This window comes from Canis lupus, chromosome 12, assembly GCF_011100685.1.
Source record: "Canis lupus familiaris isolate Mischka breed German Shepherd chromosome 12, alternate assembly UU_Cfam_GSD_1.0, whole genome shotgun sequence".
In the NCBI taxonomy this organism is placed as follows: domain Eukaryota; kingdom Metazoa; phylum Chordata; class Mammalia; order Carnivora; family Canidae; genus Canis; species Canis lupus.
Window position 1 is genome coordinate 1,780,727 of NC_049233.1, and position 15,646 is coordinate 1,796,372.

General features: G+C 43.3%; 1 protein-coding gene across 2 annotated transcripts; it reads left to right on the forward strand.

The window, feature by feature from the left end:
- The first annotated feature begins 10,615 nt into the window (after positions 1-10,615).
- Positions 10,616-12,241, forward strand: LOC119876844 (butyrophilin-like protein 1). 2 transcript variants are annotated; one of them, XM_038553315.1, is made up of 3 exons: positions 10,616-10,808; positions 10,927-11,127; positions 11,427-12,241. In XM_038553315.1, exons 1-3 carry the CDS (start codon positions 10,658-10,660, stop codon positions 11,507-11,509), a joined length of 435 nt encoding a protein of 144 aa, XP_038409243.1. In that variant the 5' UTR covers positions 10,616-10,657; the 3' UTR covers positions 11,510-12,241. The 2 variants fall into 2 exon arrangements, with proteins under 2 accessions (XP_038409243.1, XP_038409242.1); XM_038553314.1 differs by having other exon boundaries at positions 10,927-12,241.
- Positions 12,242-15,646: the final 3,405 nt, after the last annotated feature.

Here is a 15,646-nt window from a genome sequence, read left to right on the forward strand (position 1 = left end):
CTGCCTGTCTGTTTCATTTTGGGGGAAGAGTGAGAACTTCTTCACTTAGTGTAGCTTTGTAGATGGGTGAAAAGGTATAGTTGTGTTGTTCCAATGTTGTTCCAATAGAAGTTCCAATGTGGGTAAACTGGTGTACATGGAAGCTGAGTAACTAAAGGTGTGGATTGTGTCCATTATCAATTCATTGCCTTGGGGTTGTCCTATCTACTCTGTATTTGCCCTACTTGTTGATCCTGAAGCAAGATCCCATTATAGTTTCCTTCTTGCCATTTGGAAGAATGTTAGCCTTTGTCAGTACAGTGCACCAGAGGGAACACAGCTAGACAGCAGAGGAAAAATCTTCTTGTTCTGGTGCTTTTTCCCTTGATCCTAAGATGCTGCTACCAGTGGCCTGGAGAAAATATAGCTTCTCTCACCTTTTGGTGAATGAGTATGGCATTGGGGCAGGCTCTATTCTAGATGGCTGCTTCCTGGGGAATCTTGCTAGTTCTCTAATGGAAGTTTTCCTGCCCAGCAGTCTTGGCCTGTGGCATGTTGATGAACTTCTTTCCCTTCCTGCAGTCCTTGGTTCCACCTTCTCCAATAAAGAGAATCTCAGTCTTGTTCTCTTCCAAATGCCTTCAGCCCTAGAAATAGATTCTGCTTCCTATATCTCCTATTTCTGGTTTCCTTAGAGTTTTCTTTTATCTCCTTCATAATTAAACACCTTTTTTTTAAAAAAAGGATTTTATTTATTTATTCATGAGAGACACACAGAGAGACATAGGCAGAGGGAGAAGCAGGCTCCCTTCAAGGAGCCCGATGTGGGACTTGATCCCAGGACCCTGGGATCATGACCTGAGCCAAAAGCAGATGCTCAACCATTGAGCCACCCAGGTGTTCCAGTTAAACATCTTTTGATAGATAATATTTCTTTATATCAAATTTTCCCTGTTAAAATGACTAATGTGATTTCTCCTCCTGACCTGACACTGACTGACATGAACATCTAAACTGAACTGTATCTTGGAGGACGGCACTGTACTGTTCACAGTATGTGGAAAAGGGTAGTGGAGAATTTTTCAGATTTATTAAAATGGTCCACTCCAACAATAAAGTCATAAGTATAGTCCTCAAGATCTTTGTATATATTTTAAGTACTCTATATATTAATATATTATCTGAGATATTTTCTCTCCCTTCCATATACCTTGTGGCTTTATGACACTGGACTACTTTTGGATGGGCTATGGGCATATTTCCTTTGAAATGTAGAGAAAAGGAAGGTATGGATGTGATATGAATTATCCAAACAAATAAGAGTAATCTTTTGAAACAAATGGACAAACTGCCCATGTAATTCCAGAAAGAATGATTAAAATCATCATTATTGGGAGGAGTGAGGTCAACATCATGGCAGCCTGAGGCCCTCCATTTGTCTCTCCCCTTCAGTTTAAAACTAGTAGGACATCCAAAACCCAACAAGGTTCTTCTGCACAGTCTACTCAGATGCTGAAGAGATCCACTCATGTTTACATCTGAAAGGATGCAGATTGGGACCCATGGAGAACATAGCCCTGGCAGCAATGCTGGGGCCTGTTGCCCTGGCTTCTGCAGTGGTGGCAATGACTATGACTCCTCTGGCAGAGAGTGTGGAAGTGGAGAGGGGTGAGTGGGCTGCATGTGGAGGACCCCATAGCCGTTAAGCCTCAGAGCAAGGTCCTCTGAGGCAAGGCATTTGTGACTGAGTAGGCGCAGTGGTGGGAAGGAAAAGGCAAGGTAAAGAGACAGACAAGCAGAAACACTTTATGCCCTGACTGCCTTGGGAGTTCAGCAGTAGAACGCCCAGGACCCCTGGGCACCTGAGCTTGAGGATCCCCCCGCTGGACTGTGAGGTGCACCTGGAGCCAAGGCCCCTACTTGGTTGTCTGATTTCCAGTTTTTTTTTTTTTTTTCCTTTTGTTTTGTTTTGGTTTTTGAGCCTGGTTTGAGCTGCCAGGAAGGCAGCGCTGGTAAGAGAAACCAAACCCTGTGTTATTCTGCCACCTGCTGTAATAAAAGGAAGTGCCTCTAATTGCCCACCATGAACTGTTAGAATTCGTAGTTTCAAAATATTTATTTATTTATTTATTTATTTATTTATTTATTTATTTATTTATTTGACAGAAAGAGAGAGAGAGTGTGAGAAAGCACAAGCAGGGGGAGGGGCACAGGGAAGGAGAGAAGCCCACAGCCCACTGAGCAGGGAGTGGAACTTGGGAACCAATCCCAGGACCCGGGATTTTGCCCTGAGCTGAAGGCAGATGCACAACCGCCTGAGCCGTGGGCGCCCTGAACTATTAGAATTGAAGTCAACAAATTTTTACCTACATGTAAAAGGTGTTGGCTGCTTGAAATGATCTGGCACAGGGAAAGCTCATTAGACACTGTGAAAAGCACGATTCCTGCAGAGCAGACCCTGGAGCCCAGGGCTCCCCGGGACTCAGCCCAGGATCCTCCACTCCCCCCCCGCCCCAGGCGGTGGTGGGGAGGGCCCAGGATGGTGAGGACGCTCCTGCCTGTTGGGGGTGGTGGTGGAGGCGGGGAGGGCCCAGGACAGCAGGACCCTCATGCTGTCAGGTGCCCCCAGAGCTGTGCAGGTCAGCCGCCCCTTCCCCCCCGCCCCGCCCCGCCCAACATCCAGGCCAGTGTGGACTGGCAGACTGTGGGTGGTTACTGGGGAAGCTGACTCTAGGGCTGGGGAGCTGTCCGCCACCAGTGGTGGTGTTCCTCCTTGTTTCACACTGTGCCTGGGACTGAGCGGGGCCTCACGGGATGAACAGCTCTCACTGAGCCCGGCACCTGGCAGGGGGCGAGACAGCTCCCCCAGGTGCACACACCTGAGCATCAGCACAGCAGTCCCCTCCCCCAGAAGATCAGCTGGAAGGACAGGGGAAGAGCAAGTCCTTGACTGAGCAGCGCTGGAAAACTCCAGGGGAAGTCCAGGGATTTATAGTATATAGAACTAGGGGGTCCCCTCCTTTTTTCTCCTTCTTCCAGTACAACTCGTTTTTATATCAGACTAAAAATGTCCACTATTTTTTCTCTTTTCCCACCTTAACTACAAAATTTTACCACCTCTTCATTTTTAAGTTTCCTCCTTCTTGACTGTCATATTTCTACAATTACAAATCTTAGATATATTTTCCACTTCTAGATTCTCTTCAACATACTCAATTTAATTTTGGGAGATATATGAGATATGGTTTTTTGTTTTTTTCTGCTTCCTTTGTTCTACAATGCCCGAAGTTAATACCTTCTAAAACATGACCAGCATGCACCCAGAACCAAGTGGAATACCATGCTGGCTCATTCTGTGAGATTATATTCTCTTTTCATTCCCATTCTGCCCTCCTCTTTTATCTCATTTATGTTTTGGTGGTCAGTGTTGGGGCTTTCTACAAGTATTGCTGGTTTAGTTTTTTTTTTTTAATTTTTAAATTTATTTATGATAGTCACACACACACAGAGAGAGAGAGGCAGAGACACAGGCAGAGGGAGAAGCAGACTCCATGAACCCGGAGCCTGACGTGGGATTCGATCCTGGGTCTCCAGGATCGCGCCCTGGGTCAAAGGCAGGCGCTAAACTGCTGGGCCACCCAGGGATCCCTGCATTGCTAATTTTAAATAGCATTGCTGGTTTATATAAATTTGGGACTGAGCATCTTCTAACATACAGAACTTAATACAGTCAGAACCAAGAGGCTCACTCCCTAGAACCCCTCAGGTAGATTACATTCTCTCTCGACTACAATTTCTTCACCACCATCTTCCAGTCCCCCCTTTTAAGTCTTCTCTTTTTTTTTCTTTTTTTCCTCTTTTGCTTTTTTTCTCTTCTTTCTTTTTCTTCTTCTTTGGGATTCTTGGTCTTTTATTTTTTACTACTTTGTTTTAAAATTTGTTTTTCACTTTAGTGGTCCTTTTGTTTTCTTTTGTTCAGCTCTTTGTTTTCATTTTCTGGTCTCTGACCTCATCAGAATCATCTAGGGTGAAATTTACTTAGGTCATGGTTGATATTCTTGACTCAGCCCTTTCAAACAGCCACTCTGCACTGAGCAAAATGACTAGAAGGAAGAAGTCACCACAAAAGAAAGAATCAGTAACAGTACTCTCTGCCACAGAGTTACAGAATATGGATTACAATTCAACATCAGAAAACCAATTCAGAAGCACAATTATGAAGCTACTGGTGGCTCTGTAAAAAAACATAAAGTATTCAAGAGACTTCATGACTGCAGAATTTAGATCTAATCAGGCCGAAATTAAAAATCAATTAAATGAGATGCAATCCAAACTGGAGGTCCTAATGATGAGGGTTAATGAGGTAGAAGAAAGAGTGAGTGACAGAGAAGACAAGTTGATGGCAAGGAAGGAAGCTGAGAAAAAAAGAGAAAAACAATTAAAGACCATGAGGAAAGGTTAAGGGAAATAAATGACAGCCTCAGAAGGAAAACATCTATGTTTAATTGGGATTCCAGAAGGTGCCAAAAGGGACAGAGGACCAGAAAGTGTATTTGAACAAATCAAACTAAGAAGTTCCCTAACTTGGGGAGGGAAACAGGCATTCAGATCAGGAGATAGAGAGGTCCCCCACTAAAATCAATAAAAACCATTCAACACCTCGACATTTAATAGTGAAACTTGCAAATTTGAAAGATAAATAGAAAATCCTTAAAGCAGTGAGAGACAAGAGACTCTTAACTTATATGGGGAGAAATATCAGATTAACAGCAGACTTCTCCACAGAGCCCTGGCAGGCCAGAAAGGGATATATTAAGGATACTAAATGAGAAGAATGTGCAGTCAAGAATACTTTATCCAGCAAGACTCTCATTCAGAATAGGAGAGATAAAGAGCTTCTATAATAGGCAGAAAGTGAAAGAATATGTGACCACCAAACCAGCTCTGCAAGAAATATTAAGGGGGACTCTGTAAAAGAAAGAGGAAGCCCAAAGAAATAATCCAGAAAAACAGGGACTGAATAGGTATTATGATGACACTAGATTCATATCTTTCTTTTTTTTTCTTTTTTTTTTTAATTCATATCTTTCAATAGTAACTCTGAATGTGAATGGGCTTAATGATCCCATCAAAAGACCCAGGGTTTCAGACTGGATAAAAAAGCAAGACCCATCTACTTGTTGTCTACAAGAGACTCATTTTAGACCTAAGGACACCTACAGCCTGAAAATAAAAGGTTGGAGGACCGCTTACCATTCAAATGGTCCTCAAAAGATAGCTGGGGTAGCAATCCTCAATCAGATAAATTAAAGTTTATCTCAAAGACTGTAGTAAGAGATGAAGAGGGACCCTGTATCACTTAAAGGGTCTATCCAACAAGAGGACCTAACAATCATGAATATTTATGCCCCTAATGTGGGAGCTACCAAGTATATCAATCAATTAATAACCAAAGTAAAGACATACTTAGATAATAATATACCAATAGTAGGAGACTTCAACACAGCACTTTCTGCAAATGACAGTTTTTCTAAGCACAACATCATCAAAGAAACAAGGACTTTAAATGATACACTGGATCAGATGGATTTCACAGATATATACAGAACTTTACATCCAAACGCAACTGAATACTATTGAATACTGTTCTCAAGTGCACATGGAACTTTTTCCAGAATAGACCACATACTGGGTCACAAATCAGGTCTCAACCAATACCAAAATATTGGGATTGTCCCCTGCATATTTTCAGACCACAATGCTTTGAAACTAGAACTCAGTCACAAGAAGAAATTTGGAAAAAAACCCAAACATGCGGTAGTTAAAGAGCAACCTGATTGAATGGGTCAACCAGGAAATTAGAGAAGAAGTAAAAAGAGTCATGGAAACTAATGAGAATGAAGATACAACCGTTCAAAATCTTTGGAATATAGCAAAAGCAGTCCTAAGACACAAATACATTGCAATACAAGCATCTCTCAAAAAATTGGAAAAAAGGGAGGTGGGCGGGGGGTTGGGGTGATTGGGTGATGGGCACTGAGGGGGGCACTTGGCGGGACGAGCACTGGGTGTTATGCTATAGGTTGGCAAATTGGACTCCAATTAAAAAATAAAAAATAAAAAATAAAAAATAAAAATAATAAAAGTTAAAAAAAGAAAAAGAAAAAAAATGGAAAAAACTCAAATGCACAAACTAACCTCGCACCTAAAGCAACTGGAGAAAGAACAGTAAATAACCTACACCCAGCAGAAGAGAGTTAGTAAAGATTTGAGCAGAACTCAATGAAAGAGAGACAAGAAGAACTGTGCAACAGACCAACAAAACCAGGAGTTGGTTCTTTGAAAGAATTAATAAGATAGATAAACCATTAATCAGCCTTATTAAAAAGAAAAAAGACTCAAAGTAATAAAACCATGAATGAAATGGAGGAGATCACAACCAATACCAAGGAAATACAAACAATTTTGAAAACATATTATGAGCAGCTATACGCCAATAAATTAGGCAATCTAGAAGAAATGGATGCATTTCTGGAAAACCACAAACTACCAAAACTGGAACAGGAAGAAATAGAAAACCTGAATAGGCCAATAACCAGGGAGGAAATTGAAGCAGTCATCAAAAACCTCCCAAGACACAAAACTCCAGGGCCAGATGGCTTCCCAGGGGAATTCTATCAAACGTTTAAAGAAGAAACCATACCTATTCTACTAAAGCTGTTTGGAAAGATAGAAAGAGATGGAGTACTTCCAAATTCGTTCTATGAGGCCAGCATCACCTTAATTCCAAAACCAGACAAAGACCCCACCAAAAAAGGAGAATTACAGACCAATATCCCTGATGAACACGGATGCCAAAATTCTCAACAAGATACTAGCCAATAGGATCCAATAGTACATTAAGAGGATTATTCACTATGACCAAGTGGGATTTATCCCTGGGATGGAAGGTTGGTTCAACACTCGTATAACAAACAACGTGATAGATCACATCAATAAGAGAAAAAACAAGAACAACATGATCCTCTCAATAGATGCAGAGAAAGCATTTGACAAAATACAACATCCATTCCTGATCAAAAATCTTCAGAGTGTAGGGATAGAGGGAACATTCCTCAGCATCTTAAAGCCATCTGTGAAAAGCCCACAGCAAATATCATCCTCAATGGGGAAACACTGGGAGCCTTTCCCCTAAGATCAGAAACATCACAGGATGTGCACTCTCACCACTGCTCTTCAACATAGTACTGGAAGTCCTAACCTCAGAAATCAGGCAACAAAAGGAAGTAAAAGGCATTCAAATTGGCAAAGAAGAAGTCAGACTCCCCCTCTTCGCAGATGACATGGTACTGTACCTAGAAAACCCAAAAGACTCCACCCCAAGATTGCTAGAACTCAAAGAGCAATTTGGCAGTATGGCAGGATACAAAATCAATGCCCAGAAATCAGTGGCATTTCTATACAGTAACAGTGAGACCGAAGAAAGAGAAATTAAGGAGTCAATCCCATTTACAATTGCACCCAAAAGCATAAGATACTTAGGAATAAACCTAACCAAAGAGGTAAAGGATCTATAACCTAAAAACTACAGACCACTTCTGAAAGAAATTGAGAAAGACAGAAAGAGATCGAAAAATATTTCATGCCCATGGATTGGAAGAATTAATATGGTGAAAATGTCAATGTTACCCTGGGAAATTTACACATTTAATGCAATCCCTATCAAAATACCATGGACTTTCTTCAGAGAGTTGGAACAAATCATCTTAAGATTTGTGTGGAATCAGAAAAGACCCCGAATAGCCAGGGGAATATTGAAAAAGAAAACCAGAGCTGGAGGCATCATAATGCCGATTTCAAGTTGTACTACAAATCTGTGATCATCAAGATGGTGTGGTACTGGCACAAACACAGACACATAGGTCAATGGAACAGAATGCAGAATCCAGAAATGGGCCTTCAACTCTGTGGTCAACTCATCTTTGACAAAGCAGGAAAGACTATCCATTGGAAAAAAGACAGTCTCTTCAATAAATGGTGCTGAGAAAATTGGACAGCCACATGCAGAAGAATGAAACTAGACCACTCTCTTACACCATACACAAAGATAAGCTCAAAATGGATGAAAGACCTAAATGTGAGACAAGATTCCATCAAAATCCTAGAGGAGAACTCAGGCAACACCCTTTTTTGAACTTGGCCACAGCAACTTCTTGCAAGATACATCTATGAAGGCAAGGGAAATAAAAGCAAAAATGAATTATTGGGACTTTTAAAAAAATTTTTATTTATTTATGATAGAGAGAGAGAGAGAGGCTGAGACATAGGCAGAGGGAGAAGCAGGCTCCATGCACCGGGAGCCCGATGTGGGATTCGATCCCGGGTCTCCAGGATCGCGCCCTGGGCCAAAGGCAGGCGCCAAACCGCTGCGCCACCCAGGGATCCCTATTGGGACTTAATCAAGATAAAAAGCTTCTGCACAGCAAAAGAAACAGTCAACAAAACTAAACGAGAACCTACAGAATGGGAGAAGATATTTGCAAATGACATATCGGATAAAGGGCTAGTATCCAAGATCTATAAAGAACTTATTAAACTCAACAGCAAAGAAACAAACAATCCAATCATGAAATGGGCAAGAGACATTAACAGAAATTTCACCAAAAAAGACGTACACATGGCCTACAAGCATATGAAAAATGCTCTGCATCACTTGCCATCAGGGAAATACAAATCAAAACCACAATAGGATCCCACCTCACACTAGTGAGAATGGTGAAAATTAACAAGACAGGAAATCACAAATGTTGGAGAGGATGTGGAGAAAGGGGAACCCTCTTGAACTGTTGATGGGAATGTGAACTGGTGCAGCCACTCTGGAAAACGGTGTGGAGGTTCTTCAAAGAGTTAAAAAAATAGATCTGCCCTACGACCCAGCAATTGCACTGCTGGGGATTTACTCTAAAGATACAGATGCAGTGAAACAGCAGGACACCTGCACCCCGATGTTTCTAGCAGCAATGTCCACAATAGCCAAACTGTGGAAGGAGCCTCGGTGTCCACCGAAAGATGAATGGATAAAGAAGATGTGGTCTATGTATACAATGGACTATTCCTCAGCCCTTAGAAATGATGAGTACCCACTGTTGGGCAGACCGAGATAGGGCCTCTCCAAAATGGATGACCTAAGGCTAATAGGTGGGGTCACCCTTCCCCCAGATGTCACCCCGGATAAATTCCTAAAACTTATCAAGTCACAAACAACTTGCGATGGAGACCCGCCTAAAAGAAGAAAAACACCAGAATCAGCCAAAAGCAAGATCATGGACCCTGCCTCACCTTATCACATAAAACCACATGTCCCTAACCACCCCATTTTTTTTTCTTAACTTGCACAGGCATAAAAGAGACCCCCCCCCCCAAAAAAAAGACACACCCTTTCCCTCCTGCGCGACTTCCCTGACTTGGGTCTCCTCTCAGAGTCATGGAACCTTGCCCGGGAACGCTCTCCATTAAAGCACTCTTGGACCTACTGCCTGGCCCGCTTTCTTTAATTTTCCCCGCGATCATTAAAAAAAGAAAACCTAACCCCCACCATGTTCTTTGAGGTGGATGGAACTGGAGGGTATTATGCTGAGTGAAGTAAGTTAATCAGAGAAGGACAATTATTATATGGTTTCACTCATATAAGGAATATAAAAAATAGTGAAAGATATTATCGGGGAAAGGAGAGAAAATGAGTGGGAAAAATTAGAGAGGGTGACAAAACATGAGAGACTCCTAACTCTGGAAATGAACAAGGTGTAGTGGAAGGGGAGGTGGGCAGGGAGATGGGGTGACTGGGTGATGGGCACTGAGGGGGGCACTTGACGGGATGAGCACTGGGTGTTATACTATATATTGGCAAATGAAACTCCAAAAAAAAAAAATATATATATATAAATCTCCCAACCTAGAATCTTCACAAAGATAGTAGGGAAGACACACCTTTTTATTATTGAATTAGCATATAGCCAAAATGTGATTTGCCTCAAAATCTACTAAGAGATTGAAATGATGGAAAAAAATCTCACCTTTTCCATAGCCATGCAGCCACAATTCATTACATACATGTTCTCAGGATCAACAGTTAAGTAGCCCTCATGTAAGCGATGTGATAGCACTATCTACCACAAATTGTTCACCTCAGGTTTATTTGGTAAGTGGTGTGACCACATATGTTAGCTAATTGGCTTTATACCGAGAAAAATTCTTCTGTCTTTATGGCAGGAGGTAGTTTTACACTTTTACACTTGGATCCTGGTGCCTGCTGGGGTTGGCTCCTACCCTGGCACAGGAACTGGGAGAGAGGGGTGCTGTTTTCCTTGGTGTGAACACTTCAAAAAGAGGGCTTCCAGGTCCTTGAGAAAGACATTCCTGGATCACAAAGCTGGCAAAAGATCTGTTTTTTTCAAAGGACTTACATACATTTCAATGAGGGGAGAAAGCACCCACAATCAGAAGTTTCCTATAGTAAATGCTAAGAAAAGGAAGGGAGGGGACTCTCTTTGCTAATTTTCAACAGGAACAATAAGTTCTTACCTTTAATTTTTATTCATCCTGACAGTAGATCTTGGCCTTGGGGTGGTTCCCAAAGCTTTAGGTGCAGTGGCGAGCCCTCAGTGGGGAGAAGTTCCTGATGTTCTCTGAGACATATGCCCAAGATGCTGAAGGACTGTACAGTGTGGAGGCTGCTCTGGTGGTGAGGGACAGCTCCTCAGGGAACGTGACCTGCTCGGTCCTCAACCCCATCCTGGGCCAGGAGAAGGTGATGGCCATTTTCATTCCAGGTCAGTGCTACTTCCTGCTCCCAGGAGGGCAGGAGGGGATTGGCAGGGGAGGTCTCTGGGTGTGCTGGGCTGAGCTGTCCTGGGCCATACCCATGATGGGGTGTCTGGCTGGGCCCAGAGCCCTTCTTCCCCCAGACTTCTCCCTGGAAGCCAGCTTTCATGGTGACCCTGACCGTGCTGACACTCCTAATCTTTGGGGCTGCCTACTACACTAAGAGAGAACATACTGCAAAGCAGCAGGAGAGGCAGGAACGGGAGAAACTGCACAGGGACAAGGAGGAGGACCAGCAGACAAAGGAGAAGGTGCTGAAGGACAGAGGTAAGGCAGGACAGGGGTCAAGGCCTGTAAGTGTGGCAGCTGGTGCAGAGGATGAGCCGACAGCAGGGCCCTTGGCCTGGAGCAAGTGGCTGAGGAGGTCCAGAGATGACAGCCGGAGCTGTGGAGTCTCGATGGATCTGGAGTTAGGCCTTCTTCTAGGATACAGAGAGGTCCTTTTGTGGGTTCTCCAGGTGCAGTCTTTGCTGTTCTTAGGGATGAGAGTTCATGCTTATTTTCCACTTTCTTTCAGATGAATTCCAAGCAGATATTGCTGAGAACTTTCTATGTCCCTTTTGTAGGAGACGTTCTGTGTTCTCAGCTCACTTGTTTCCTGTGTTGCCTTTCAGACTGGAGGAAATCTGTTTACCTGTCTGGTAAGTAACTGTCCAGATGTCCTTGGGTCACCTGTCACCTAAACCAAGGTGTCCCCTCTCCTTGTTTCAGGCACAGACATGTGGACCCTTCCCTGGGGCAGAAGTGGAAGCTGGTGGGAGGCAGAACCTGCTCCATGGGCTTTCCTCATCTGGGCCTCTGCTTCCCACTCAGTGCTAGGGAACCTGGGGGTGATGGTGCTTCCTGGAGTCTGTTGTGCATCTTGGGTTTATTCCAATGTTGATTTTCCTGTCACATTGCTAGCTGATTAGCCTTCAATGCAAGGAGTTCTCAGCACCTGGGAGCCACAAGACAATTGTACTTATGTTGAAATCTTGGTATTTTATTTCACCATTTTACTCTTTGTTTCTTTATTATCCTTTTCTGCATTTTGTTTTGATTAAATATTTTTAATTATTCCGTTTTCTCCTCTGTTGGCTTTAGTGATATCTGGATCATGTTTCTCTATTATTAATAGTACTTTTATTATTTGTTTACTGACTACTCTTGAGATTCAGCTTTCTTTCTTTCTTTTTGGTTATTTTTAATGATTGTATCTTTCTCCTCTGCTAACTTTTTGTTATGTATATATCTATACATTTATATCTATTTCTTTTTCAGTGTACCTAGATACACAATTATTTCAATTCAATTGGCAGTCAAGCTAGAGATTCAATATTTACTGTATACTTACAGTCATGTGGGTTTATGATAATTTTCCTAATTCTATATAATAAATCTTGACTCATTAAACTGGTTTATCACCCTCCTGCCTTTTTATTTTTACTGTCATATATTTTAATTCTACATGTCTGCAGTCTCACTAGTTCTTATTCTTTCTTTATATTTTTACTAGTTCTTATTTTTAATAGTTAATGTTCATTCATTTTTAATATATTCATATATATTTATAAACATTCATATTCACTTATATATTCTTTTTAAAAATATTTTATTTATTTATTCATGAGAGACAGGGAGAGAGAGAGAGGCAGAGACACAGGCAGAGGGAGAAGCAGGCTCCATGCAGGGAGCCCGACGTGGGACTCGATCCCTGGTCTCCAGGACCACACCTTGGGCTGAAGGCGGTGCTAAACCGCTGAGCCACTGGGTTGCCTTCACTTATATATTCATAATCAAATATATACCTATTATTTATATGTATCTATACACACATTTTTTTCTCTTCTTATTTCATTTACACAGTCTGTACTTCAAGTAGAAGATTTTCCTTCAGGCTGAAGAATTACCTTTTGTATACTTTGTGTACAGATCTAGGGATGCATTTTCTATGTTCTGTGGGACATAGTTTCTCATAGAGCATTACTTAAAAATCTTTGCCTTTAGAACAATGAATGAGTGTAAATGTGAACATTTTAGGCAATCTAGACCTGGCTGATAACATCTGCCCATGCACATTTCTTCTTTGTTCCATTTCCCCTTTACTGATGGCTGCAGATGTGCATGATGTGCATGATGTGCTAGGAGGGAGGAGGCAGAGAAAGGAGGAGAAAGTCTGGGTTCCTGAATGACCATGTGGAGGAGTTCAGTCTCCAATCTGAACACCCATCCAGCACTGTCAGGTGGGGAAATCTGTGGTGACAGATTTGGGGACTTATTTGCTAATTCAGCATAACCTAATATACCTACAAAATGTTTAAATCACCAAATTAACTTAAATAGTTATCATTCTAATACCTTCAAAAATGGCAGGCTCAGTCAGTAGGGCATGCAGCTCTTGATCTCAGAGTCATGAGTTTGAGCCCCATGTTGGCTGTAGTTTACTTTAAAAAATTAGATAAATAAATACAATAAGTATTTAAAATGACTAAAGTCAAGTAGGGTCTAACAACTGAGCTGGTCAGTGGCTGATGGCTCCTCTTACCTCTTCATTCAGCCACTGTGCCCTAAGTTCTCAGTTCGTGCCAGTGCTGATAAGCCAACTAGGTCTTCCCTCTAGGAGCTCTACAGGGGAAGATGGACAAAACATGAAACAGAATTTCATTCATTCATGAATGAAAAGAGCAGTTACTCCATAGGAAAAGAGTAAGGTGCTACAACTGGGTCCTGAACTCCTCCAGGTAAGGGGCTGATAAGGCTGTGCTGAGGTGACATTAGTATTTCCTGCAGCAGGACAGGAAAAAGCCAGCCTTGCACAAACCTGAGTATATGTAATCTGGTAGAAGGCTCAGTGGTGGAGACACTGGCAGGCAGAAGTTGGTGTTGTCATAGCTGAAGTTAGAAAGGAGGCCAGGGAGGCTGAAGGGAGTTGAAGAGGAGAGCAGAGAGGCAGGGGGGAAGAGCCAGGGCCTGGGGCAGGAGGACATTATCAGTGGTCTGCTAGTGGTGCTGTGTGACGACATTTCGCCACAAACACTTAGTGTCTCACAGTCTCAGGGGATCAGGAATCCAGGAGCGCTCAGCTGGGGGCTCCTGCCGGAGCCTCTCAGGAGGTTAGGGCTTCTGTCCACACTGACACAGGACCTGTTTCATTCACAACCTGAGCTCACCTAGGGGTGTTGGCAGCATTCGGTCTGTAATGAGGGCCTAAGTTCTCCATCTGTAGTTGTTTCTGAGCGCTAGGGCATGTGCATGTGTCTGTGTCATGGCTCAACATAGGGGTTTCTTCTCCAGTGTGAGGATCTGAGAGAGAACACAGGTCAGAGTGAGCGTGTAGCTGGACACTGAGTTTTTATAACCAAATCTTGGAAGGGGCTCTGGGGCATGTTGCCATCTTTTAGAAGCAAAATGGAAGTGAGTCACTAAGTCCAGGCCACACTCCAAGGGAAGGGGTCATACAAGGATGTATACACAGGAGGTGGGGATCTCAGGGAGCCACTGAGGGGAAAAGGGGAACACCCTGACAGGATTACTGAGTTGCCCAGAATCACAGACTGGTAAAAAGGCAGAACCAGGCATGAATCCAGCTGCGTGTCCTCAAAGTTGGGGCCCTGGCTGCACCCAGGTTTTCTGAGGCTTTCTGGGGCTCTTTCTGTGTTAATGTAACTGTGTGCAGACATGGAGGTGGTATGGGGGTGAGGGTGAGTATTGGCATCCTTGACAGGAGGAATTCCTGCATGTTCTTGTCTGAGGAGGAGCCCAGTCAGGCAGCCCACTGAGTACACCCCTGTCTATAATGCACCCAGTGGAAAGGGAGGGAATGGCTTGTGGTACATGACAGGTAGAGGCGAGAGGTAAGGGTGGGTTTTGACCTTCTAGGCCAAGGCTCCAATCCCGTCTTGTAGGGTTTGCTTTGAAAATTAGAAAGCCTTAGATCTTGGGAAGCTTTTGCCCATCCTTCCCTAGGTGAGACTGTCATCTTCTGGGCTTCCATAATGTAAGTACTGGTATATGTGTGCGCGCACGCACGCACGCACACACACACAGCAGTAAGGACTGTGGGGTGGGATCTGAGGAGGAGCAGGCTTAGAGTAGGTGAGAAGGGGAAGAAAATGTGTTGGAGGCATTTCCTAAATGTGACACCACTCCTCAAATTTCATAGGTATCATCCCACATATATCTGAAGACATCCCAAGGAAGGACATACTAGAATAATCCCCACTGAGCAGGCAGGACACAGAGCATCGCAAGAGGTACAGTGGCTTATCTAGGGTCAAAACAAGTTTGAATATGGCAGCCCGGGTGGCTCAGTGGTTTAGCGCCAATTTCAGCCCAGGGCAGATCCTGGGGACCCTGGATCGAGTCCCAGGTCGGGCTCCCTGCGTGGAATCTGCTTCTCCCTTTGCCTGTGTCTCTGCCTCTCTCTCTCTCTGTGTGTGTGTGTCTCTCATGAATAAACAAATAAAATCTTAAAAAAAAAACAGGTAAGAATAAAGAGTTGTGTCTGAACCCAGGTGTATCTCAAGGGTGGGATCCTGACTATACCCAGACATTCCCCAGGAGCTGTGGAGAGAGAGGGTGCATTGGTGCAACTATGTACAGATGGGGAATTTCACGGAGAAGAAGGGTGAAGAATCAGAAGCCTAGAGCACTGTTTCATAGATGATAGCCCAGAAGAGGTCTCAGGTAGGGAATCCAAGGTGGTGAAGTCACTTCCTTGACAATAGTCCCCGACAGAACTTGGAACCCCCAAAACCAGGCACCCACATTCTAGAGCAGACCCAGACCAGATCACTTGGCTAGAGAC